This window comes from Marasmius oreades, chromosome 6, assembly GCF_018924745.1.
Source record: "Marasmius oreades isolate 03SP1 chromosome 6, whole genome shotgun sequence".
NCBI lineage: Eukaryota > Fungi > Basidiomycota > Agaricomycetes > Agaricales > Marasmiaceae > Marasmius > Marasmius oreades.
Window position 1 is genome coordinate 1209409 of NC_057328.1, and position 24810 is coordinate 1234218.

At 48.3% G+C, this 24810-nt stretch overlaps 7 protein-coding genes across 8 annotated transcripts; 6 read left to right on the forward strand and 1 right to left on the reverse strand.

Annotated features, from left to right (window-relative positions):
• Nucleotides 1–20: 20 nt before the first annotated feature.
• E1B28_009791 (uncharacterized protein) lies at nt 21–1189 on the forward strand. The gene is made up of 6 exons (XM_043154709.1): nt 21–258; nt 311–369; nt 432–528; nt 595–735; nt 790–896; nt 953–1189. The coding sequence occupies exons 1-6, from the start codon at nt 115–117 to the stop codon at nt 1122–1124; spliced, it is 720 nt and encodes a 239-aa protein (XP_043007166.1). The 5' UTR covers nt 21–114; the 3' UTR covers nt 1125–1189.
• Nucleotides 1190–1727: 538 nt separating this feature from the next.
• E1B28_009792 (uncharacterized protein) lies at nt 1728–4259 on the forward strand. 2 transcript variants are annotated; one of them, XM_043154710.1, is made up of 9 exons: nt 1728–2198; nt 2258–2285; nt 2338–2362; nt 2414–2465; nt 2520–2606; nt 2673–2695; nt 2759–2983; nt 3054–3752; nt 3813–4259. In XM_043154710.1, exons 1-9 carry the CDS (start codon nt 1822–1824, stop codon nt 4178–4180), a joined length of 1884 nt encoding a protein of 627 aa, XP_043007167.1. In that variant the 5' UTR covers nt 1728–1821; the 3' UTR covers nt 4181–4259. The 2 variants fall into 2 exon arrangements, with proteins under 2 accessions (XP_043007167.1, XP_043007168.1); XM_043154711.1 differs by having other exon boundaries at nt 2258–2465.
• A 406-nt stretch (nt 4260–4665) lies between these two features.
• E1B28_009794 (uncharacterized protein) lies at nt 4666–6662 on the forward strand (the record flags this gene model as incomplete). The annotated part of the gene is made up of 2 exons (XM_043154712.1): nt 4666–4752; nt 4800–6662. The coding sequence occupies exon 2, from the start codon at nt 4800–4802 to the stop codon at nt 6660–6662; it is 1863 nt and encodes a 620-aa protein (XP_043007170.1). The 5' UTR covers nt 4666–4752.
• E1B28_009793 (uncharacterized protein) lies at nt 4666–13253 on the reverse strand. Its single transcript, XM_043154713.1, has 6 exons — nt 12482–13253; nt 12307–12423; nt 11347–12225; nt 8088–11288; nt 7529–8035; nt 4666–7470 (listed from the first exon to the last, which is right to left on the reverse strand). The coding sequence occupies exons 1-6, from the start codon at nt 13187–13189 to the stop codon at nt 7006–7008; spliced, it is 5877 nt and encodes a 1958-aa protein (XP_043007169.1). The 5' UTR covers nt 13190–13253; the 3' UTR covers nt 4666–7005.
• Nucleotides 13254–13315: 62 nt separating this feature from the next.
• On the forward strand, nt 13316–15580 carry E1B28_009795 (uncharacterized protein). The gene is made up of 7 exons (XM_043154714.1): nt 13316–13441; nt 13571–13819; nt 13882–14233; nt 14292–14461; nt 14522–14819; nt 14891–15228; nt 15309–15580. Exons 3-7 carry the CDS (start codon nt 14146–14148, stop codon nt 15384–15386), a joined length of 972 nt encoding a protein of 323 aa, XP_043007171.1. The 5' UTR covers nt 13316–13441; nt 13571–13819; nt 13882–14145; the 3' UTR covers nt 15387–15580.
• A 2896-nt stretch (nt 15581–18476) lies between these two features.
• E1B28_009796 (uncharacterized protein) lies at nt 18477–21033 on the forward strand. Its single transcript, XM_043154715.1, has 5 exons — nt 18477–18959; nt 19011–19069; nt 19135–19221; nt 19275–20372; nt 20421–21033. The coding sequence occupies exons 1-5, from the start codon at nt 18599–18601 to the stop codon at nt 20547–20549; spliced, it is 1734 nt and encodes a 577-aa protein (XP_043007172.1). The 5' UTR covers nt 18477–18598; the 3' UTR covers nt 20550–21033.
• A 1303-nt stretch (nt 21034–22336) lies between these two features.
• On the forward strand, nt 22337–22708 carry E1B28_009797 (uncharacterized protein; the record flags this gene model as incomplete). Its single annotated transcript, XM_043154716.1, has 1 exon — nt 22337–22708. The coding sequence occupies one exon, from the start codon at nt 22337–22339 to the stop codon at nt 22706–22708; it is 372 nt and encodes a 123-aa protein (XP_043007173.1).
• Nucleotides 22709–24810: the final 2102 nt, after the last annotated feature.

Genomic DNA, 24810 nt, shown 5'->3' on the forward strand with positions numbered 1-24810 from the left:
GTGGCGGTGACGAAGCACCTTTGCTGCACACCATCATCATCTACTACCGTTATTCTGAATGCTACAGCCCTAATAACCTTGAAACTGCTCGCATCTACCTCGTTGCTATTGCTAATGGCCACCGATCCCTATCATGCTGTTCAACAAGAAGTTCAGTCATCGCTGCAGACAGCGAGCCAATTACGCGCATCATATGTTCGTATTCAAAATATGGCTGTCCGAGAAGACAGCGAGGAACTGGTTTGGGCAAAGAATGAGGTAGGCAAATCGTACTTTGGCTGGATCTGTCTGCTCATCTTGGCCGTCGCAGTTGAGAGCAACACTTACTGCTCTAGAAGCAGACTTCGAGGATTTAGAGGAGAGTGTGAAGTAAGTGTTGAACGTACCTCGAGCTTACGCTACTAGTTACTTATTTCGCTTTCATCATGGAGAATCGTCGAGTCTACGGGTGTACGAATGTTCGGAATTGAAGAGGCTGAACTTCAAAAACGGAAGAAATATGTTTTACATGTTCGTAGAGAGATTGAGGTGGGTCTCTTCGCCAGTAGCACTGCATGCAGGTTCAAAGCCTACAGCTTCTCTTTGCAAGTCTAGAACATGAGGGCGGAGGTTTCTCCCCAAACTCACCCTGCACCGTCATCGCGAAACGGAAGGAATTCGCCACAAACGCCCCCATATTCAGCGGCCGCTGGGGGTGAAGATCATCAGGAAGCATGGGCAAGGGAGGAACAGCAAGTAAGCTCTCCGTATTCAGCTACGATCATTCGCTCAACTAGGGGAGCTCTCTAGATGATGATGCGAGAACAAGATCGTACAATAGATTCCATAGCTGGTACCTTGTCCACATTAGCCCAGCAAGCCGGACTTATGGGACAGGAAATAGGCGAACACAACGAGTGAGTGTTTCACTTGAGTCTCCTTCCTATAACAACTGAGTCGGTCTTTACCACAGACTGTTAGATGATTTAGAGCGTGGTGTCGATCGGACAGATTCGAAACTCAATAGTGCTATGAAGAAGATGAAAAAGTTCCTGCGTGATTCGGAAGAACGTGGCAGTGGATGGTGTGTTATCGTCCTCATTATCATCCTCATGATCCTATTGTTGGTTGTTATTCTGATCTGAGCTTGTGGAACAAGTTGAACTATCTATTCTTGATAGGATAGAGCACTTAATTATATCTAGTAATCATTCGCGTCGGAGGTTGATTCAATCGGTCCTCGCACTTGAACTGACAGCGAATATAAGCCCGAGTCTCGACTCGACCATGCAACCTTTCTCATTTAGAATTTGGAGAACCTTAGTCCCTGGATAGCGACGAGCGCTATGTATACTCGAGCTGGAATCTCATCAAGTTATGCAAATCTAACTCATGACTCGGACTACATTAGTACTTTACTACACTAGCCATGCCGTGTAATCTATCTATCTATCTATCTAGTAACATCAACGATTCATTCTAAACCACCAGCATTTCTCGTAGATCTGAAGCAGACCCCTATCTGACGATGGCAAGCATGTAGTCTTCTCAAACTTTCTCAGGTCCTCTATTAGATATCCTAGGCCTTTTGATGTTCATCGTGACCCACCTCAATACAGGCCGAATGTGGGATTCAAGCTCGAGACATCATATCGAGACTCTGAACATTTTTGCTCCTAGTTCTGTACTCGAGTACTGGCCGCTGGTTCGAACGGCCCGGTGGAGACTAGCATACGCCACGCGACTCTCTCAATTTCTGTTAGTTCCACATGTATTCCCAGGGATGAACTAAAAATTTACGACTCGGATTCACGATGCCCTTTCTTCTCAGGGACTGCAATCATGTTGTTCTCCAATTCCATTATAGCCATTCTCGCCTATTCAGTCTCGATCCCGGTTGTCTTCGCACAAATTTCTCCAGCACAACTCGAGCCACTTATCACAGGATTAGCGCAGAAGCCTTCTTCTAATGATCTCGATAAACGCGTTCCTTTGATGACCGATGATCCCACCGTCGCTCCGTTAATCGATCTGCAAGTGTTCGCACCTCCTGTAGCACCGAAGGGCGGGAAAAGTTGTCAGGTCGAGCTCTTGCAGCACAGTTTTGGTAACGGGTCGTTCAATGTTCCAGCGGTGGTACCGTACAGCCCGCCTACGGGAGAAGGTTGTGGAGAAGTGGGAAGATGGGCTACTATTAGTCTGAACTTGTCCGTTTCGTGGTACGCATTCGATATTTACATTTGTGACGCCTCTTAGTTCTGACCGTCGCGGTTTTTAGTATCGGGACTCAGTATGACCGGCTTGGCGTGAGCATACTCCATTCTTGACCCGCAATTTGTACTCAAGAAGCTACGAAAGTCGATATATCTCTCCAATGTTGAAAGTACGGCGTTCTAAATTTCTTGCCATACACATTATGATGATTGGACTTTAGTTTGGCGAACTTCGAGCGCTGAACCCACGAAAACCGGGACTATATGGAATACGTGAGTGTTTTGCACACGTTTCTCCTTATTGCTCATCTCCGCCGTGACTCGCAGGATTAAAGATGTTACCCACTTCACCCCCTTGTTTGCCAAAGAGGGCGAGCTTCTGATGGATTTCGACGACATCATCTCAGCAGAACTGTGAGCTTGCTGCAGCTCTTCAATAATGTACCGATTGAAAATTGATGTTTGGTTAATTTTCTCAAGACTGCTCGACGGTGTTTTCAACGGTAAGTCGCCAGTTTCATTCCTACCTGACAAATCCATTTATTTTTATTGTACGACACATATAGTGGTCTTGACTGCTACGTTCTATGCCCCCACGGAATCTTTCCAGACTCCCAAAACTTCAGACTTGATATTGCCGCTCTCGAACCTCTCCCCAAATACGTCGAACTATTTCACAATTGATAACGATCTGGGCGGAACTACTCAAGTTAAAATCCCTGATACAACAACGGAAATATACGCGGAGATTTTCTGTTCGGGAAATTCGGCTGAGGAATTTTGGTATACCAGTGCGTAAGCTTTCAATATGGATCTTTCTACACTTCTCAGAGTGACTCACACCATAAATTCGTTCAATAGACACTCCAGATGAATTCCTTAGCGCCTTCCCAGAATCTACGGGTCTCATCGGGAAAGGCTCGTTCCGAGAAGTTCAGCTCCTCGTCGACGGTCAACTTGCAGGTGTCGTTTGGCCGTACGCCGTTATCTACACGGGTGGTATCACTCCGACAAACTGGCGCCCATTGACCGCCTATGGGACGTATGATGCTCCTACGTATTGGATCGATATCACCCCTTTCCTACCGGTTCTTCTCACTGAAGATACAGCTCACAACATAACGTTGAAAGTAGTCGGACAAGGGCGGAACCCTACGATCAACTCCAATTGGTTCATTTCGGGAAGTCTGCACATCCGTACTGGTCGTTCGAAGACCACTGGTCGAATAACGTCGTATAATGTTCCGGATGCTGAGGTGTCCACTACCGGTGGATCGTCAGACGGGAATGTTACGGTTTGGACGACGATTACTGCTCGTAGGAATTTGAAGATTGAAACTGAGCTGAAAACGGACGAAGGCGACGTGACTGTGACGTTCCAGCAGTCGTTGAACTATATCAATGAAGCACGATATGCTGATGAGGGGTGGCTACAGTGGGTAAACCAGACGACCACCGGGTCGGTAACTTCCACTCATGGAGGCCGAAAGGCCTTGGATGATGCGTTCACGTATCCGGTGCAAGTTGCTTCGAACTACTCGTTGTTTACTCAGCAATTTGGTGGGTGTCTTGGATCATTCGTAAGTCGGTTTTTTCTGACAGCATGTTTCCTCCTGTTAGGTGGCTACGGATCCGAAATCCACCAATCTCACATTCGTGCACTTCAACCCCCGACAGCTGGATACCGAGCCATACGGTCCATCCAACACGCGCAAGGTTGGGTGAACATGGACGATTGGCCTGGTTTGAGGCATGCTATCAATGGATCAGGTGCTACGGAGCAAACGTTTGCTTATGCTGATGATAGAGGAGAGACTTATTTTCGTGATGTTGCGACCAAGAATGATGGATGGGTTAAAGATGACGTGTGGGGTACGTTGAGAGATGGAAATCCTCCCGTGCCTCCAAATCAGATCTTTGGACCGGGTGGTGGACCGGGGTTCAGGAGGAATGTAGGGAGAAATGCGAGGTTCTCTCGTTCGCTCTGAAGTAGTCATCTATAATATTATTGACTCCCTATGGAACGACAGTTTGAGCTTCAACTTGGACAATGTCACACTTCCGTCCTCCTTGTGAACTCGGTGGGCAGAACTAAGGACCGCAGACAGTAGCATCCATCTTACCACACATCAACAGGTCACAGATCACTCAAAATTTCTGTCTTTTCAGGTCCCTTGTCTTGTTGAGCTCAAGCACCAACTTTGAGAAGTCAGTGGGATCTCAAACTCGCTCACCGGGGTAGCGCCACTACTCTTTGTAGCAATTTTGTAGTAGACGGACGTACGAATCGATCGATCTAATTACTACCACGTGTTCGACGACCCGTCGGGGCTCGCGGGTTGAGCTGGAAATTTGGGGAAATTTACACCTACTGTAGAATCTGACTAGGCCTGCGCACCGGACCCAATACAAGGAGTCATACACTAGAATAGTAGAAAAGGCGAACCCCCGTATTACTCTGGATCACACTCGGGTCTGCGATGATCATTCATGAGACGATCGGACCCTGCCACGGTGCCACTCACTCACTCATAACCTTCAAGTTCTTAGACTGACACAGGTATTGAGGTCCTAGCCTTTCCTATAATCTCTTGCTGATTGAAGCAGATGTCCACGCTCCCACTTGAAGATATAGAGGCAGGCCTTGCTGATACCAGAATCCGTGGAGTAGTTGCCACCTTGTGTGACAAGTGCAGCTTTTCGTTTGTCGCAACTGTCATCCCTCTTCCTCCAAAACGATGCCTCCAGTCAGATTACGCTCCCACTGTACTAGAACTCTCCCAAATACATTCGGATTATCAAGAGGAAGAACTTCAGTTGAGGGAGTTCAACAATGAAATCACTCGCCTTCATACAGTGTTAGGTCGGCTAACAGAAGCAAGAAATCGGTTGGAGGAGCGTCTATTTAGACGAAAAGCGGCCTTATATGCTGTTCGAAAGGTTCCCATTGAGATCTGGCAGATGGTCTTCACTTGGGTTGGTGCAGAGAGAGTGTATTCATTTGACCTCACGGACCCAGAAGCAGCTCCCATGAGATCGATCCCTCATACTCTCTCCCGAGTTTGCAAGCAATGGAAGAGAATTGTTGATTCAGTTCCTGTACTCTGGTCTTCGATGCGGATCAGGTTCTCCAAGCTGCAGACCGACATTCGACCCTTGCTCACCGAGCATCTTGAAAAATCACGCACAAACCCACTCAGAATTTCATTTGAGGAAGAGAATCCCAATTTTCCACATCGTGGTTTCCCCATGCACCCATACCATCAACATCTCAACCCCATCCAGGAACAATGTTTCTTACACCTAATGACCAGAATGGCGCCGCGTTGTGAAGAGCTTGAGTTCTGTTTCCCTTACGACCTACGCGAACCACCCCTAAACATTAAACTTCCCCTTCTACGTTCATTCCGTTCAGATCTACTCCCTCACCAGCACGAGAATACGATGTGGTTATGGAACAATGCTCAACGTGCTTCTCACCTCGAGCACCTCTCATTGTACTATCTGCCCGAAGTTCCGGAAATCGCTACAGAAAGGCTATTATCTCTCGAATTTCAGGATGTTCCTAACGGCTCCAGCTTCCTAACGCTACTACAGGAATGCCACTGTCTAGAGTCCCTGGTCGTCAAAGACGTTCACTTTGATCAAAATGACTCGGTCGTCCAAAACATTGACGCTATTCATCTACCCCACCTCCAACGGATGTCGTTGGGAACAGAGGAGGAGCCCCAAACCTTGGCTTTTTTTTTCGACGCTCTGGATGCCCCTTGTCTCACCGCGGTCCAGCTCGAATTCAATATAATCCCCGAAGAGATGGACGATTTTGACGATGAGGAAACCGGAGAAGTATCGTTTCCTCAAGAGGCGGTCATCGGGATGTTGAAGCGTCACTCTCCCTCTCTTCGACAACTCGGTTTGACTTTTCATCGAGACGACGAGGAGTCGGTCCTGGTGGACTTTTCATGGTCGGGAATATTACAGGCGGTGCCTGAATTGAGGCGTGTGAGCTGTTTTGCGGATTTTTTCCACCTTGATTCGAATCTCGCTGAAGTTCGAACGCTCTTGTCCTCCCTCCAATGTCCGACTTCACCTTCCTCTTCGGAGGGTGTGTTGGTTCCAAGGTTGGAGGAAGTTTTTTTAAGACTGGGGGAGGGTTGTAAACCGGACCAGGGACAGTCTGAGGCGCTTTGGAAAGCCATGATTGAGATGGCGGAGTCTAGAAGCAATGATCGCCTATCTGCTGAGGCGAACATCACACCCTTGAGGGCGCTATGTGTTACGTGGTTAGGTGAAGAAGAAGGCAGTGTTTGTGGCTTGAGTGATGGTAAGAATAATTGGTTTCCCTTGGATGAAGCATTATCTGGAAGACTGAACGCCTTGGAATTGAGTGGTACAACCTGTTTTTTTGTTGATTTGCAAAAGTATTTGGCGGAGTTGCGTTGCGAAATCGGATATTTAGGTATGCTTTAGTTACTTGCAACAACGATGTCTACTGGTTAGTATTTGAACTTCTCACTTTGATATATCCACATTATATCGCAAATGTATATATGGGGAAGATAATAGAGATAGAATGGGGTATGGTGTACGTGTAGCACAACGAAGATTCTAGAGTGTTTAGTATCTTTCAACTATGTGAGGGACTCAACGACCCCAGTTACCCAGTAATTTGGTCGTACTCCAAGATGCGTAACGTGAACGAGAAGAAATTGTGACGATGAAAAACAAAGATGCAAGCGATAAACATAAGCATATGAGATCCGACAAAAATCGAGACGAAAAAATAAAAGAGACACTATACATGACAAGCCCCCTAGGAGTACCAGCCGTCTTCGTCGAGAGTGACTTGTGACGCGGTGCTCGGGGTGGGAGACGGGGCTGATACTGGCGGTTGAGTATACTGCCGCGACGTTCGAGGAGTGCCATGCCCAAGGTTACTAGGATATCGACTTGCAGGGGCGTGAACGGATGTAGGAGTCTGGTAAAAGCTATTGGGGTGCGGGGCGTGCATTGAATCCCATACCGAGGTAGGCGGAGTAGCGCTACGATCACTATTGGGACGTCCGTTGGGTGTAGCTGAGCGACTGATATTGACGTAGACCGTGCTAACTCTCGAGTCTGGTCTGGGTGGATGGGCAGTGCCATTGGTGGCCTTCTTCGCGTGTGTCAATGTCGGTGTTTTGACGTACTTATTCTGGGCTTGATCCAGCTCATGCTGGAGACCGGACAGCTTGGTTTCAAGTTCTGCAACCTGGACACGAAGGCTATTTTCACGATCCTGGTCAATAGGAATCAGCCAATTTGCTCGGAGAAGGTCTAGGGAGAAAAGAGCCAACCTTGACCAATCTTGCATCAGCTTCCTGCTCTTCCACTTGCATCTTCAGTAGAGAGTGATCGGCTTCAATCTGTGATAACGTTTGTTCGGTCTGTTCCAACTTCGTTTGCGTGATTTCAAGCTTGGCGGCATTTTCCTTTGATTGTTTCTCCCATTCGGAAGACCGTTGTTGAGCCTGAGAAAGACTTTGTTTGGCGGCGGCAGCGGCCTTATCACTATTACCGGCCTTGCTTTCGAGTTCTTTATATCTACTTCTGAGAGCCGAATGTTCGCCTTCCAGGAACCTATGCTTATCAACGATCCGTCTCAACTCTTTGACTTCATCGTTACCGCCTTGGGCGACAAGGGTAGCGAGATGTTGTATATGTTCCGAAGTTTGTCGAAGGGTATCCCAATTACTTTGCTGCGAAGCAAGGTGGTCGTACTGCTGCTGGAGGTTGGCAGCTCTTCGTTCTGATGCCTCTTTATCTCTGTTCGAAAAAGTGAGTGTGATCTCGAGCAAATCAACCTGATGAAAGATGTGAGAAGTAATTAGACGAGGAGTCACTTCCTTGACCTACCTTGCTCTTGAGAACTTGTTTTTCAGTCAGGAGTTCTTTGTTGATTTTCTCTAGTTCCATGATACGGTCTTGATTAGCTTGGGTAGCCACATCCGAACTTTGCAGGCGAGCAAGAGCTTTAGCAAGCGCATCTTCCAATTCTGAGATCTTCGAATCAACCGAGGCTTCCTCAGCAGCCTTGAGGGCATGCTCTTTAACTTGAGCCTTCAACCTATCTCTGTCTCCTTCTACGAGGCGCAGTTTCTCGCTTAGCATATCCTTCTCAACCCTGACCTGTCCATGAGCACCACGAGCCTTCGCTACCTGGACTTGGTAATCAGTATTAGCTCTCCGAAGTTCCTCCAACTCGCGCCTGGTCACATCATGAGAGATCATGAAGTCAGCGTGGGCAGTTTGGAGGGTATTGGTTACAGAAGAGAGAGTTTCCGGAAGGACGGTCATCTTCGACATCAACTCTTGCGACAGTTGTAGGACCTCGCTGCCATTGTCGACGAGGACTTTTTGAACATTGGTTGCTTCTTTCAACGACAACTTGAGTTCCGCCAAATGTTCGTTCGGACCTCCTGCCGACTGAGCGGCAGCGTTCATCGCTTTGAGGTCCTCCACAATCGACGAGACTTTAGCGGGCAGCTCAGACACAATTTCAGCTACGTGTTGATTCGCAGCTGATAAATCCGCTTGTTGCGTAGCCAGAGACTTTTGGCCTTCCATCAAATTCGACAGTGTGATGCCAACGTTATTCAAAGGCTCTACCAACCTGGTGACGTTTTCAGTGACCTTTCCTGTCACGGTGTCGACATTGAACGATTTGTCTCTGACTGCAAGCCTTGAGTCCAACCGTTCCACGACTAAATCCGCTACCTGCTCCTTGATTTCAAAAGCATCGATGGGGGCAATCGCTCTTCGCACCTCTGTGGTAAGTTGAAGAGCAATTGCATCTGTGTCGAGTGTCTGGGACTTGGGCATCATTCCCGAAAGTAAGGGTAGTAGACTATCGACGATAAGACCAGCGGTTTCGCGTTTGTCTGACGCGAGGTCTATGATCTGAGAGATGTGGGGTTTCACAGCCTGACTGAGTTTCGTCGTAAGATAGTCATAATCCACAACTTCAGGGCGCAAAGAGTGTAACGCCGGGTTTAACGCCGACACGATTGCATTCACGGTCGTATCCTGGTCTCGAGCCGGTGCGTTACGGGTGATAGTCTCCAATCGGTTTGACATTTCGGAAATGGCTTCCACAACCGCGTTGATGGTCCTGGTATTGTATCTTTCCAATGCATGGAGAACATCCGCTGTTGGAGCTGCGGTCGAGGAAGAAGAGACATTTCCGACCTCAAGAGATTTGTTCGCGATTATAGAAGTGATATCCCCAAGCTCCTTCCTCATCAAGCCCAACATCTTCTCGTGTCCTCTCTCCACGACACCCTTAATCAGCTCGAAGTCGAGCTCGCCTCTCGCATCCATCTGACTGTCATCAAGCGACCTCGCGGCCGATTCCTGTAGCTGACTTCTAAACAGCGAAACCACCTCTGAGATCATTTCTTCCGCTTTGGGCGTCAACCCTTGAACGGACGCTGAACCTTTCATAATATCTCTTCTCAACGCCAACAATTTCTCATCTAACACCTTTTCGAACCTGTCTTCATACCTCCTCAGCTCCAACCGTGTCGTTAAATCACCCGGAGGGGCACGGATCGGCGATGTTTCAGACATGATCGAGTCGGATGGCGAAGCCGAGAAAGTCATATTATCCGGTAGAGAGGACCTCCTTCTAGCATGTGAACGAGCTGGACCAAAGACATCATCATCATCATCATCATCCTCGACAGGGGAGATAGGACCACTTTTTCCGGGGTCGGTGACGAGACGTGTTCGAGACACTTTATGTGAGATCGAAGGCATGTCGAGGTCATCCAAAGAAGGTCGGTGAGCGTGATCAAATATCTCTCTCGAGCTCAGTCGAGAACGAACGGTTTTCCTTGTGCGTTCATCGCCATTATTGATCAACGCCTTGAACAAACCAGCGGGAACAGTGTTGTTCGACACGGGATGTTTGAAGTCCAAAGGAATGGGCGCACGCTTGGGCTTGCTGACAGAGGGTAGCTTAAACCCTTCCTCATCCTGGTCTTGTATTTCTTCATTCTCCTTGTTACTCTCTTGGAGTAACGTAGCGTCCTCTGGACTGTCACCATTTCCGTGAGGATTGAGAATATTGGGCCATGTAGCGGCAGCCGAGAATCCAGCGAAGGTGAATGATTCTGCCGCAGGATTGAGACTGAGGTGGGGAGGTGGTGAAGGTGACACAGCCCTCTTGATGGTCGCAGCAGCCGAAGAATCACCTTCGAAGCCAATACTCACCGGGAATCTAAACGACGCCATGGAGTCACCTTCTTCCACCGATGCATTCGACGAAACCGTCCGTTGACGTTTCTCCCTCCCTTGAACCTTAAAAGGCGAAGATTCATGCTCCTCCCCACCAGGCAGTAAGGGCAGCGGTCGCGGTTCGGGCATCGAGAACAAAGAAACAGAGGATGATTGATGTGGTTCCGGAACAGGGAACGAAGGAGCTGGAGCTGGAGCTGGAAACCTGAACGTGAATCCACCACTACCGGGTTTAAATTCCTGTGCAGCGGCATTAAGCGGCTTGGAGCTCAACGAAGGCAGACGCGAGTGAGCCATCATAGGGGCCGTCGAAGGCTGAGAGAGGTCTGGACGCCAAATATGATCAGTGGTAGGCTCTCGTGGTAACGAGGAGCCAAAGACGAAAGGCTTGGCTAGCGGATTGAGATTGAGAGAATTGGAGGGCCGCGATACCCGTGCAGAGCCAGAGACGTCGGAAGGTTGACGAGAGTGAGCGAGAGCAGGATCGTGAACCGAGACGTGACCAGAAGGACCCCGTGAATGGGGTAATGGTGGTAATGGGCGTGTCGATTTACTGGAATTCGACGAGGGATCGTGGAAGTGGCCATGAATATTGAGGTACTCGTGATGGCCTTCTTCGCTTGGGTTTGATATGATATCTTCCTCGTCTTGATCTTCACGCATAGATAAGTATACCGTATTGTCCGGTGGTCTAGGGAATTTGGGTAGTCGCCTGGGCTGTTCACTTTCGACCGCTAGGTGCTGAGCACGGTAACGACGGTCTGCTCGCTGTTGTCGAGCTCTCTCTTCATCTGAGGGATTTGACCATTCACCGATACTCTATGATGACGTTAAGTGATCGATTTGGCAGAGCGGCAGGTATAGAAATGGAACGTACCTCGTCATCGTCGTCTGACAGGTTACCACCCATCAAGCCGTCAGCATCTTCAGAACCTGTCCATTCCTCAACACCAGACTCCAACTCCACATCCTGTGAAGGGCTGATTTCGTCTCTCAGGCCGTCAATCCTCTCGTTCAGACCCTCAGCAACCAGCCCACCAAATGAGCGCAACGACAATGCCGCCGATAATCGTGAAACATGTCGTGAGTGATGTCGACTTTGCGATGCAGTCAATAACCCATCTGGAGGCCGATTCCCGTCATTCTCCTTGTCACTTTCCGGATATCCTTCTTCTTCCGCCTGCTCCATCTCGACAGTAAGTACTGCACCTCCTTCGGCCGTACCACTGTCTTCGTCATTGTCACCACTCTTTTCCGCGTTCTCCTCAGCTCTGCGTTGTTCCTCAGCAGCCTCGGCCTCAGCCTCTTCTTCGTTCTCCTCCGGGATGTCCAGACCAAAGCCACGAGAGAAATCAGGATTGCTTTCGCGACGAACAGCAGAAAGGGGAGGCGGCACCAATGAAGACATGACCACAGGAACTCTACCCTGGGGTGCAAAGATGCTGTCACTCCGTACAGATTCTGGTGCGGGTGAGAACCTTGGACTGCTTTGTACTGTCGTGTTTTGGTCCGAACCAAGAGTGGCATGTGGACCAAACGGGTTCGAATGGACACCCAGATGAGTCGGGGGTTGTGATAGGGAAAGGCTATGACCGTGACGATTTGTGATAAATTGAGGTGCTGAGAATGTTGGAGAGGGAGTGAGGAATGGTGGTTGAGGTGAGGTGGTTAAGGATTTATTGGCAGACTTGAGTTGTGATTGCTGGAGCTTGTTCAGCTTGAAGAGGAGGAGGGCAGGGTCGGCGGGGGAGGATATCTAAATGAAAAAGATAAGAACACAAAGAACACGTGTGGATGCATATGAGATGAAGAATGAATGTAAGTGAAAAAGACGTACCGACGCAGCACGGGCGTGGGGGACATGTATTTGAGGTACCGAGTTCCCACCACGCTCTACACCTAGTTTCTCCAACTTCTCTTCGATATGCTGCTGCTTCATCACATCCCAAGCACTCTACATCGTCACATCAATAATGGTACCACACACAAGTAAAACAATCACAGGAACGAACCTTTCCAGGAAGAAAGACATCAACCGTCGGTGGGATGGTGCGTCTCGACTGATCTGAAGGATATATTTCAGCTGTAATGTGTTCGACTGGTGCTACGGGCACCTCAGGTGGAAGAGGTGGCGCGTCAAGTAATGACCTAGCCCAGGGGGGTCGAGTCGGCGGTTGGCCTTCTTCACCAGGTATAGTTTCTTTTGGTAGATTCACCAGTGTCTTCTTTTTCGTCGTTTTCGTAAGCGGAGCTGGTTGTGGAGAAACCGAGGACGAAGGTAGTGGACTCGTCTTCCTCGCTGGTCCTCCCAGAACCGCTTTTGGGGGACCTCCAACGCTCAACTGTCTCCTGTTCCGGTTCGGAAAAGGGTAGCCTGCAGACGGTAGACCTTTGTGATTTGGCAAAGCCAATGAGGGCCTCGCAAAATGGCCAGCTAGAGGAGTAATTGGGAACCCATTGGGGTGAATTCCAACGCCAGGTAAATGTGATATTGTAGCTTGAGAGGCATGAGTGGGACGCGCTGGGGCTAATGGTGGTTGAGGATTGAAGTAAGGCTGCATAGGTGTTTGCATATTCGACATAAGGGGTATGGGAGGGTGAAAACTATGCTGGAGAGAAGTAGGAAGAGCAGGGGAAAATAAAGGTTGACCGCGTGGTTGCTGCACATTGAGGGGTGGAGGAATGTTGAGACGGGGAAGGACATCCCGTTGACGAGCCATGGTAATGGGTTCTGCTCGCAGTGGAGCGACGAAGGGGCCTTCCGTGTTATGGAGGAGGTTAAGTTCTCCGGTGGTACAGGCGCCCAATTTGTTTGGCCTTTCTCCAACACGTGATTAAGCTCAGTCCTTTTCTCGACTCTCAAGTTTATTGTTCCCTTCGAACTTCGACGGCTGTTGAATTTACTCGATGTCAGTGTAATAAACCAAGTATGTAAGTACGCGAAAACCAGCTGCACTTGCACCCACTGCTCAGTGAGGTATGTTTCTCTTTGCGTCCGGGAATGTATTTCCTCCTACTTACAGCGACAGTAGTACCCTCTGCACCATGCAGGGGTTTCGCTGGCAGTACTGTAACTCAACTGGTCTGATTTGATAATGAAGGAAGTATCGCGGTCGCCATCAGCGTACTCCCACTATCAGGCTCAATGACCTCAAAAGACAGTCCTAGGCCCTTCAAGTTTTTGTGGAGTCGACCTGTAGCCCAACGTTCTCCTGGCAAGGACCCTCGAAATGTCTATATCACCTTGAGCTTATTTATACTCCGCAACGCCTACACTCATTCACAAAGCACCGCTCTTTCCTGTCGAGCCGGCTCCGTGTTGACTGACTTTCGATTTGGATTATACAGAGGTGACCAATACTTTCTCTGCATTCTGCTCCAGGCTTCCGATTTCAAGCTCCGAGCCATCTAGACGATTTCCAATTCATTTCTTGACAACTCGGTTCTCAATAGACTCTCCGAGACAGTAGGCGCTACTGATGCTGGGTAGATTTGAATTTGTGTCAAACCAAGATTTCCATTACAAGTCGAGCAAGACTGTGGGGCTTATAGAAATCAAGAAAGTTTTGCGGGGACCTTTCACCGTTGTGCGAAATATCTTCGCCTATAAAGTTTAGTGCTACTCAATCCATCCTCCTCAGTGCTCTTCATCTTCTGCCCCCCGTACCGCCATACAATGCGCTTCACTGCAGTATTCACTCTCAGGTTCTTAGCCTTAGTCGCAGCTGTCGCGGGCTTCCAGGTCCAAAGCAATAACCCAGCGTGTGAGCAACTTTCTGTCACTACTATCCGGCGCAATCATCTCATCTCCAACTATTACAGTCAATGCCACTGGGCGACAAGGCTGCATCACTGCATTGTCCAACTCCAACGGCGTCCCCGTCGTAATTCACGACTGCAACTCCGACGATTCTCCTAGCCGTGATTGGGATTTCTCGCGTTTCACCAGGCAAAACTCAGGACCTCAACCGCTAAAGATTTTTGGTGATAAGGTACGTCCATTATCTCCCTCTTCCAACACAGACTTGCAGGAACTAACTCGCAATCTGAAGTGTTTGGACGTAAAGGACGGCAACAATGCTGACGGTACCAAACTTCAAATCTGGACCTGTGTCAACGGGAACACGAACCAACTGTGGATCTCTGTCACCGATTTCACCTTCCAATGGGCTGGAACCAACAAATGTATCGACCTAACGGATGGCAACATTAATGATGGGAATCAACTTCAGATATGGACCTGCGATTCCAACAACTTAAACCAGAAATGGACTGCGAATCCCATCGTCACTCAACCACCACCTCAGTCGGCCGGCGTTCAACTTGTTGCAAGTGGAGGACCTGGTAGACGTATGATTCACTCACTTGCAGTCTTTGTTTCCGTTCTTTACTGACACTGACTGTTCTCTCGCCAAATACAGCCCCGATGTGCATGACCGCAGCTTTCAACAGCGACGGATCGAATGTTGCTATCGCTGCCTGTTTTGACCCAACAGCCACATTTCCCGCTGGAAACATTACCTGGGTCATTCCCAGTCCTGGATCCACCGGTCAGATCAAAACATTCGATGGGACTAAGTGCCTTGATGTTCGTAACGGCGACACATCAAATGGGAATTTGCTCCAAGTTTGGACATGCGTGGAAGGGAATACGAACCAGTTGTGGAGACTTGACGGATCAGATGTGAGGTCCATCTCTTGGGCAGGACAAAATAAATGTGTGGACGTCCCGGGCAGGAACTATACAGCTGGAAATGTGGTATGTTTACCTTACCCTCTTAGCCCTTTCTGTTGTTTTTTTGCCTTCACTCACATTCTGATCCTCTTCCTTTCTCTAAGCTTCAAATATCAGACTGTGATTTAATGAACAATCTCGGCCAATGGTGGGATGTTCAGAATCCAACTTCGCCGCTGTGAAATGGGACATAAACTCACTTCGCCCCGATTCACCTCCCCCCCCCAGTATCGGTCTTACTTGTGTTATTTCTGCTTGTCCTGAGATCAATTCGTATCCGTTTTCCTTCCTTGTCGGCGTTATAACCAATATTGCCGCATCTGCAGGCATAGGTATTTTCCATACGCCCTGGTCATGAGCAAATCACTGAACGGAACTGGTAGTATCGTGCCGGCACGAGTTTTTTTGATTTCTTTGCCTGCCTCAGCCAATCTTCCTTTAAACATGACATCTGCCTTCCATGGACGCATCTGTCTCTCCATGAACAGAACATCTGTACGGGCTTGGAGGAAAGTTCCGTTGATTGAACTCAATCAAAGCTCTTTTATCGTGGGAACATTGGCTTGAACTTCTCGCCCTCTCCTACTTTCATTGTGCGCAATTGACTTTTTCAGAATTCCGGATCCGTATCAAATTTTGGAAAAAATGGAGAGAGGTGCATACATAATTTTCTACTCACTAGTACCAGTCGTCCTTTTTTCGTTGGACTGAATATCCTCTTCAGCCTGGTTATCCCTTCCGGACAGTCTGACACGGAAGAGAAATGAAGCATGCGGGGACGGTAATTACCGGGTAATAGGCACAAACTTTTTCATCCGGATCCCTCGACCAAATCAGATCACGTTCCAGAACTCTACGAAGAGAAACTTCAAACTCGAATCGCCGGACGCGTTTCATCAAGAGATCTTCATAAAGCCATAGAGAAACTCGAAATGTCGAAGAGATGCAGCAGGTGAAGAGAAGAGGCACAGTTATATTCCTCGTGCCGCAGAGGTTAAAATACGGGCCATGGCAATTCTTTCCTGGAGTCAGCATTCCGCGGAGGTGCTCAGTAGATGATTTTTGCTCCAATATTTCATGTGGATCCTAGCTCTCGCCGGAGTGCCACATTCACCTGCATCTGTGCGGTCTGCGGTCTTCTATTCGCATCGAGGTAAATTCTCAGAAAGGACTAGTGGTCTCAGAAATAATTCGGAAATCCGTTGGACGTCCTTTGAAAGGTCCTTTCAGTACGCGAACTAGGGAACTCGTGCAGAAAGTTTTCCGATTCTTGTTGCCCCGATGCCTATGTCAAAATTAAATCCCCAGCGCCTCTCGATCTTCCATCCACTTTGTGGTTATGGAACGATATTCGCCTCTTCCACATCTTACCGCACCATCCCTGGACTGCACCCGAATAGATGGGATCCCTTGAAATTCACAAAGTTGACGCAAACAGGCGAGGTGTTTGCGTTGACTTCTTTGCTGGATGTCTTGCGTCAATACGAAATTCTTGATTCGTTGACCGTAAACCACCTGTCCAAACCCCCGATCTACTTGCCTTCTCTTCGAATGCTTAGCCTACAGATGGACCTGACTCCTCACGATCTTGTTCAGGTACTGGAGGGTCTTCACCAGTGAATGGGAGTCCTCTCTCGCTAATATCGACATTACTGGGTCTGTCGTGATGGATATCCTCTGTACCGTGCCGAGCTTGATGAATTTGTCTGGAGAGCGATTCCCCTGTCAGTCGCCTTTGTTATCTCCCAACAGGTTCTGGAAGTGATGGGAAGCTCTTGCTCCTTTGTCAGAGCATGTGAAAGCTGTAGCACAAGGTGTTTGCATCGTGGCACCTTTTTGGCAACTACTACCGACTCTCGCCCCAATCGCACACGCGTGGTTTATTAGACTTGAAATTTTTTTTAATCAACCCAACAAGGGCGTGAAATCGAAAATCGTACTGATTATCAAATACTCAACTGAATACGGGACTTAATCTGTCCCAATTCAAATAGTTATCAGTATTCGGGATAGAACAATTTACAAGGTAAAGTTCACATCTTGATTTGCAAAACTCGAGCGTTCATCATGTCAAGAACCCCGCAAAATTGAAATTGAAAATTAAGGAACACACTGTGGATCACGGGATCTCCTTGGTCAACAGTATTTTACATCCCGTCCCGTAGAAGGAACGTACAGTATCAACATGCCTAATAGTTTCTGTACGTTGATGTGGCCTTTAGTATGGATCACGTCCTTCGGGGATGTGCATAAAAGCTGCATGTATGCAGAGTTCAGTCAGTGTGAACTCGGAGTCGGAAAGGTCCCGCTCACGTCTTTTCTTTTTCCTGTACTAGATGAGGCTTAACACTAAGTATGTCAGCTTTGGAGAACTGGTCGATAACCTGTTGCAGGGGTGAGGTGTGAGAAGGTACTCGTGATGAAGGGATCACATTTTCTTGCTGGGCGCTACCTGCAGCATTTGTTCGATTGCCCGAGACGGAGTTCCGATTCGGATATGTTGAAGTGAAAGATTACGTCGTTCTACCAGAGGAAGCGCCTTGTTAAAGTAAAGTGTGTACAGTATATATTTAGCCGCAGCGCCCGAGAGACATGACTCCGATATTCCCGTCGACCTTCACTTGCATGAAACTGCTGAGGTAATTGACGTGTAGCCGGATTCTCTGTTCCAATACTACCATTTACCTTGACCTCACCTTCACTTTGTTCTTGCTGAGTGCTGGGGGTCACGGAGGGTCCTGGAAATCGCCATTGCTTCTCTCCGATCCCAGATCGGAGAATGCAAATAGGTATCACACGCGAACGGTCCGGTGCCTTGCCGTCTCTTTGGTGACTTTCCCAACACCATCGTTCGCTCGTGGTATAAACGGCAAGAACCCGTCGGGTTCTATCCGTTCAATGCAACAAACTCCATATCCCGGTCGAGTCAGTAACGCTTCCGACACAGATGGGGATGTCAAAGATGCGAGACTTGGGGTAGGTTGTAAACACGCGCTTGACGGAGGGTCTTGAGAACAGACGTTTGCGTGAAGGACAGCCAAGAAAACCATACAGCACTATACCTGTTGGACGAGATGGACCTTGAAGCTTCAAGCTTGAAAGTCGTTCAAGTTGCAGAATCGTTCTGCGCTAGAATGTTTGAGCGCGCATCAAGTTCATTCCGAGTCGGCATATTTGCCGAGGACGCGCAAGCGTGAAACGTGATTTTATGTACATAAAAATAAATAAATAATGTTACGACTTTGCTGAGTAAGACAATCTCGGGACGAGACCAGAGACAAGTCTGTATCTCTCTCTCAACCTTCATCGCGGCCTCCGTTGGCGAGCACGGTATTGCTGACGAACTGCACAGTACATTACTCATCTCCCCTCACGTCCCCGAAACAACCTTGCGATGAACTCATATCCCAATACCTCTTCTTTGTTCGACCTATCTCAACCCTCCACTTTCGCCCAGCTTCCTGACGACGACTTCCTTGCTCTTCTTCAGAAACAATTCCCAGGTCAATCTCAAAACAACCATTTGTTCGGTGGCTTTGACCATGCTGTCAATCCGCAAAATCTTTCCCAATTCACCCTACCGACCATGTCACCGTCTTCAGAAGACACAAGCCCAAGTCCACCCAGTTTGAACAAGGACGACCATAAAAAGCAAGGCTCGGAAGAGGCAGAAGAGGTAGTAGAGTCGGCGCTGAAACGCAAAGCTAGTGATGACGACCTGGACGACGAACCCAGCCTGAAAAATCAACATACTGGTGAGTTTCTTATTGATTAATTTTTCCCCCTTACTCAACCTTCCCGTGAAGGGGCGAGTCCTTCTTCAAGCAGAAAGGGAACATCGACTAAACGAAAGGCTTCTGGCCCCGTGAGTCGACAAGCAATACCTATCAGGTGTCCCTTAGCACCATTAATGCTTTATCCCGTTATCAGGACGAGTCGAAGGCTTTGAAACGCAAAGAGCAAAATCGAGCAGCCCAAAGAGCATTTCGAGAACGCAAGGAGAAGCATGTTCGAGACGTGAGTTGAATTACTATCAACCAATGTGTGGTGGCTCCAATTTATCTCTCTAGCTGGAAGACAAGGTTGCAGCATCTGAAGCCAAGAACGACGCACTCGCTTCAGAGAACGAGAACTTACGAGACCTCCTCACTCGATTACAATCGGAGAACGTGGCTCTACGCCAGCAAGCTTCATCCTCATCATTCACCTTTACTGTACCCAAGTCAACGACTACCACGACCCCCGCGAAAAGTCCTCAATATCTGACGGACAACTCCGTTTTCTCGACTCTCCCTCGAGCGATGTATCCATCCCCAGACCCTAATCATCTCAATAATCCAGTTGATACGACATCGCTGATGTCATTCGATCCCAATGTTCTCAACTTGATAGACGAGAATGCACAACAGACAGCGACAGACGGTGCAATGCAGATGGACTTTGAGTTCGGGAATGGCAATAGCAACAAGGAGCCGTCGACCAGTTGGCTACCATCCAATCTCACGACGCTTTCGACTAATCCTGCATACTTCTCTCTAGCCAATATGTTCGAATCACCGCCACCTGCCTCATCATCTGCCGCTCCCGTTTCAACGAGCAATAACGAACAGAGCTCGTTCAGTTTCGATCTAAATTCCTTGGCAGCTTGGCCCTCGAGTGACGTCGGCACCCTTGATGATCTGTTTGGGGGTTATATCAATCCTCAACCTCCCATGGATGTGGATGCCCTTTTACGAGATTCGACGTCATCAATTAGCCCTGTTGTACACCACAACAAGTTCTCCCCTTCGACCTCTGCGTCATCTTCTCCCGCATCACACGCTTCAGAGCCAAGTATATTTAGCACGAGAGAAGGGTCTTCCTCGGACTCCGAAATTGGCCACGATGAGTCACATTGTCCGAAGACGAGGGAGGAAGCGCTGCAAAGGATAGCTGCGGAGGGGTCGTCGCCGTTCGTGAAGGAATCTCCTTCGTCACATGAGAAGTATCTGGAAGGCGGTAATGCGCATGGACCATCCATGTTCGTTGATTCTGAAGTTGAGAGCAACATCATGCAATCAATCACTTGTCAGCCAGGCAGAACGACCTTCCCTTCGACGGAACGAAACGAGGAGAACGTGGAAGTACTTACTGCCTGGCGGAGTATCAGGGCGGACCCCAACTTCAAGGTCAGTTCAACATTGATCTCAATAGTGTATCTGTCCTGACCTTTGCAGATCCAGGAATGTGACATGACCAAACTCTGCTCCGAATTCGCGAGCAAGGCGCGATGCGACGGGAGTAGGGTTGTACTCGAGCCTTCAGGAGTGAAACACATCCGGGAATCGTTAACAAGAAAACACTAACCACTCTCTATGCCGGGTCCTCTTTGTTGGCACCTCGAGTAATGGACCACAGATAATCTGCTCAACCCTTTCGCGATGGGGAAGGCACCTTCGCTGCCTCACTACCGGCCTCTTCCTTTACTCAGTCAAAAAAAAAAGAAGATTTTTTTGATTGGAGAGTAATAGAGTTTATCGCCAGTGCTCCTATGTTATTCCTATTTCGTCTTTTAGCTCATAACACAGTACTCTCCGAGCTTTGTGCTCCGTGTATGATTTATCGTTGTTTGTGTGTATTGTTTTTTTTTTTGTTTCTTCCTCGTCTCGACTTCTTTTACACACTTGGCTGGGGGGAAGTGGGTTTTGTGATTTGGACATGTTTTTACTCGTTTTTTACGCCTGCGAGCTCGTATTTTTCAACTTGCCTGAAGTAACATGGAATGTATCGTCTTCATTTTTTGTGCGACTCGAAACTCTGTAATACACATACATTGATATGCATAGGTCAGTGTCGATTGAAGAGAATGGGTTTCGTGTATCGTCAGTCAAGGGCCGGATTCCACATCACCAACACCTTGTACATCCTCCATCCCCCCCCTCCCTCTTCAATTTAACTCAAGAATCTTATTGTACAGAAGATACCGACTAATTAAAAAACATGAATACGGGTAACCATGTTTCAGGTCTGTCGTGTTCTCCACAATTCAACACCCTCCCCGCAATCAGTGATCTCCTTTGTTTCTAATCTATATCATCCCGCTGGGGACGACTGTACAGTACTTGTCGTTGGTATCTCGATTGCAGATGTCATTGCCAATGCTATGTCACGGTAAGGTCGCTGTGACTGGTTCGGGGAACCCTATCTGGCAGAACTTTTAATTTGTAATTTGTAATTTGTTCTCTTTCAGTGAATTCACCCACTGTACTGGTGGCTGGTGACGAGCTGCGACCTCGGCCGTAGTTGCTCTGTTTTTTTGTTTTTTTTTTTGTAATTTGCGATTGGTTTCTTCACATTTGATTTTGATTACCGAATAGGTTGGTTTGATCGATGTTGAAACGTTGACTGCCGCTGCCACTGCCAGCCTGATTTAGCCCCCCCCCCCCCCCCTGGCGCCAATGTCGGTTGCCAGTTCCAATGACACATCGGAGGTGATGGAAAGCGTCTCCGAACGGAGCTGGAAGTACAGGCGTGGATTCAAGTTGGTTGCTTGGGTGTATGGATGGTGGGGGGGAGTTCCTGATTGGTGTATGGAAGGCGAAGACTTTCAATTCCGGCAGAATCGTCCGTGATCACTATGAAACCTGGTTGGCAGAAGGCAAGAGTCCCTTCTCATCTGGTGTTTTGATCCATATACAGATTTCTGCTCAGGCTGCTTTTAATTCCCGAGTGTTACTAACTCGAAGACCTGTGTATTCGTGTTCGACTACGGGAAGTATTGGGAGGCGCGGGACAGAATGACTACCATCACCTTTGGTATAACAAGGAGTCGATCGATCAAGTGATGATCAAAACTGAATGACCCTCAACTTCCCCCCATCCACCAGTGACTTACGTCGTCAAACACCCACTTTGAAACCCCCAGATGTGCAACGGATATTTGGATGGAGATCAGATGAAGACGTCTTTTAAAAAAAGAAAGATGTGTGGAGATTGCCAGTGTTCTTGCCGACCAACATCACAGCCGTTGACGGAGAGAGTTGTTTAATCCCATGATTTCGTGTTTTGACGACTCAGCGGCCATCCGGCCTTCCCGACTCGGATCTGTAGCCCTCACGGTGAATCCAAGGCCTAGTTACACCCACCGGAGGGAATGAAGGGTTCGAACGGTGGTTTTGTAACCTGGGTACGGTCGGGTAAACTTGGAGCGTCGGCTGCGGGATTGGGTTCGAAGTTGAACATTGGGAGCACAAGCAGTGTCAGTCTTCTCAATGGCAGATTGTGGATCCACAACCGTGGCGAGCTCGTATCTACGGTCACTTCCACAGCCGTGGTATCCAACTCATCTATCTTTACTAAAGATGGAGTTCTGTCCCCCCCACCCCCGAAAAGGAATAACAACTGTTTTCAATCTCTTTGGCAACACATTCCCAGGGTCAAGGCAAAGCTAAGCATTGGAGGGAAGAATTGGACTTCAGAAATATTGAGATCGATTGGTTGCGTAGACATACAGAAAGTGACATAGTCCGGCGCCGGGACCGCTTGCGAAATTCCCATCCGACGCGAACGACTGATCAAGACACGGTTCTTATGTATCTTTAGTACGTATTCCAATATCCTGAGCCTCCTCTCGAGAGTCGAGACACTAGTTGAATCCGACTTCGAAGAGCCGCTAGGGCATCGAAAAAGCGAGAAGGACTGAAGGGTTCGTCGGTCTAATCTTGCTAATTTTAGGTGTCGGAGGTGGCAGATGGATGGTGATGGTATCGACCGTGGGTAGTAGGATTTGGTTGCAAATAGTCTTCCTAAGATCAGGAACTCGACCTAAATTGACACATTTATTTCCATTGCCAAGGAGCAGCGAAAGCTGCATGAGATGGGTAGCACGATCGAGGTATTCCGTGAGCAATGGTCTTTTAGAGTGCAGTAAAAATCTCAGCTATTCCTTTGTGTTTACAGACTCGCAACCGATAAGATGAGGGGCCGCCAGAGAGGATAGAAGGGTTCCGTGAAATTGTTCTTGAAATGAATAACCGGTAACCCCTTGACCTAGTAGTGACCCACTGAATGAATATCATTCCCCAGATCTCAGTAGGATCCCTTCAAGTAAGAGATAAAGTCGCCCCATACGCTTCTACAACCGATTCCTAACTTCTGCCCAACACTGTATGGTGCGACTTGTTTCATCATCGAGTCCCTCGTTGACGTCTTTCGGCAGGACAATAATGACACAAATGACACAGGAGGAGTTGCATTTGTCGCGTGAGGTCGCAACCGTTCCAAAAATTCTGGAATCAGCAAGGCCCGCCTCGTCGAGCAGAAGTATGGACACGTACTGGTTTGCAGCTTCAGCGAATAAATGCAAGAAAATCCGCTGACACCCCGTATAGACCAACTTAAAGGTCGTGGGACGCCGTTAAGCAGCGCTACGTTCAGTAAACCGCGAGCTTGTGCTACTGAACATGAAAATTCAACACGCTCTCTTGCAGTCTGAGCAAAGGTTAGAAATCAGTCTTGAAATTGCTACGCTCATTTTCTTGGTCCCGGATTTAAGAACCAGTCCGACACACCCATACGATGTACATGTACTGAATAACTATGTGTTAACTAGTTACCCACCCATAGTCAACAGGGAGGCCAAGGTTTTGATTTTGCAATTGAAGGAGCTAAGGTCCAATGAAGGATTCAATTGCCTAATAATAATAATAATAAGGCACATCAGGGAACTGCTAAACGTTTCCGTTTCTTGACTCACTATAACAGCTGTTATAGGCTCAAGTCGACCCAGGGTTCCATGAGCCCAGTCTCACTAGCAACTACACTTACCCGCAAGGGCGAGGTACCGATTCCAATCTCCTATACGCAGAAACTCGAGCCACGACTGGACGTTGGACCGACCGGATTTCGGAAGAATTACCATGTCGGTAAATTACTGCCCAGGTCTGAGTCTCGACATCACATCACTCACCACATGAGCTAGCAGACAACCCAACAGTTGAGTTAACTGAAATCTCGACCAGAGCACCGTTCCGAAAAGCCGTAGTTAACTTGGACCTCTATTTTAGATGACAAAGGACACCGAGCAAGGGGCTTCATAAATTCATGGCATGGCACCGTGATGGCTTATGTGGCGCCCTCACCTTCACCGTGAAACTCGGATGAAACGAAACCGCCGGGTCCGAATGGGAACAAAACAACGTCGTGAGTTGACCATTCGAGATGTTGAGATTGCGAGATGCATTTACTGCACTGCGGGACTACGTATGTAAGACGTCAACCTACGGCAACAGCAAGACAGCAGCAATGCAAGTGTAAATGAAGGGAGTGTAAATCGTGGATACTTACCTCATTAATTCAACTACCGTACAGCCCGACGGTTGACAATACACGCTTTGAGTATGATAAGTATGGACAGAGATGGGTAAACATAAAATCGCGGTAGAAGGCCTAAGATCCGAGCAGAAGTGTAGCTTGGGCGTCAGGAACAGTTGAATTCACGCATGTCTGCATTCGGGAAATCATCGAGGGCCTCCTAGTGCCCTTTGACAACACTAGAATCCAAACTAGATCGTGAGTAGATAATTATCATGTGTTCCTTTGAAGCATGGAGGTGGCGTAGCGTCCCGA

Bases quoted from the DNA above. Each gene is read 5' to 3' on its own strand.
- E1B28_009791 (XM_043154709.1), top strand. From the start codon at position 115: ATGGCCACCGATCCCTATCATGCTGTTCAACAAGAAGTTCAGTCATCG. The intron at 736-789 runs GTAAGCTCTCCG...GGAGCTCTCTAG, and splicing joins GGGCAAGGGAGGAACAGCAA to ATGATGATGCGAGAACAAGA. The intron at 897-952 runs GTGAGTGTTTCA...TCTTTACCACAG, and splicing joins GAAATAGGCGAACACAACGA to ACTGTTAGATGATTTAGAGC.
- E1B28_009792 (XM_043154710.1), top strand. From the start codon at position 1,822: ATGTTGTTCTCCAATTCCATTATAGCCATTCTCGCCTATTCAGTCTCG. The intron at 2,607-2,672 runs GTGAGCTTGCTG...AATTTTCTCAAG, and splicing joins GACATCATCTCAGCAGAACT to ACTGCTCGACGGTGTTTTCA. The intron at 3,753-3,812 runs GTGGGTGTCTTG...TCCTCCTGTTAG, and splicing joins GTTGTTTACTCAGCAATTTG to GTGGCTACGGATCCGAAATC.
- E1B28_009793 (XM_043154713.1), bottom strand. From the start codon at position 13,189: ATGGCTCGTCAACGGGATGTCCTTCCCCGTCTCAACATTCCTCCACCC. The intron at 8,036-8,087 runs GTAGGTCAAGGA...ATCTTTCATCAG, and splicing joins AACAAGTTCTCAAGAGCAAG to GTTGATTTGCTCGAGATCAC. The intron at 7,471-7,528 runs GTTGGCTCTTTT...CCTATTGACCAG, and splicing joins CTGATGCAAGATTGGTCAAG to GATCGTGAAAATAGCCTTCG.
- E1B28_009795 (XM_043154714.1), top strand. From the start codon at position 14,146: ATGCGCTTCACTGCAGTATTCACTCTCAGGTTCTTAGCCTTAGTCGCA. The intron at 14,234-14,291 runs GTGAGCAACTTT...CAACTATTACAG, and splicing joins CCAAAGCAATAACCCAGCGT to TCAATGCCACTGGGCGACAA. The intron at 14,462-14,521 runs GTACGTCCATTA...CGCAATCTGAAG, and splicing joins TAAAGATTTTTGGTGATAAG to TGTTTGGACGTAAAGGACGG.
- E1B28_009796 (XM_043154715.1), top strand. From the start codon at position 18,599: ATGAACTCATATCCCAATACCTCTTCTTTGTTCGACCTATCTCAACCC. The intron at 18,960-19,010 runs GTGAGTTTCTTA...CTTCCCGTGAAG, and splicing joins CCTGAAAAATCAACATACTG to GGGCGAGTCCTTCTTCAAGC. The intron at 19,070-19,134 runs GTGAGTCGACAA...TCCCGTTATCAG, and splicing joins AACGAAAGGCTTCTGGCCCC to GACGAGTCGAAGGCTTTGAA.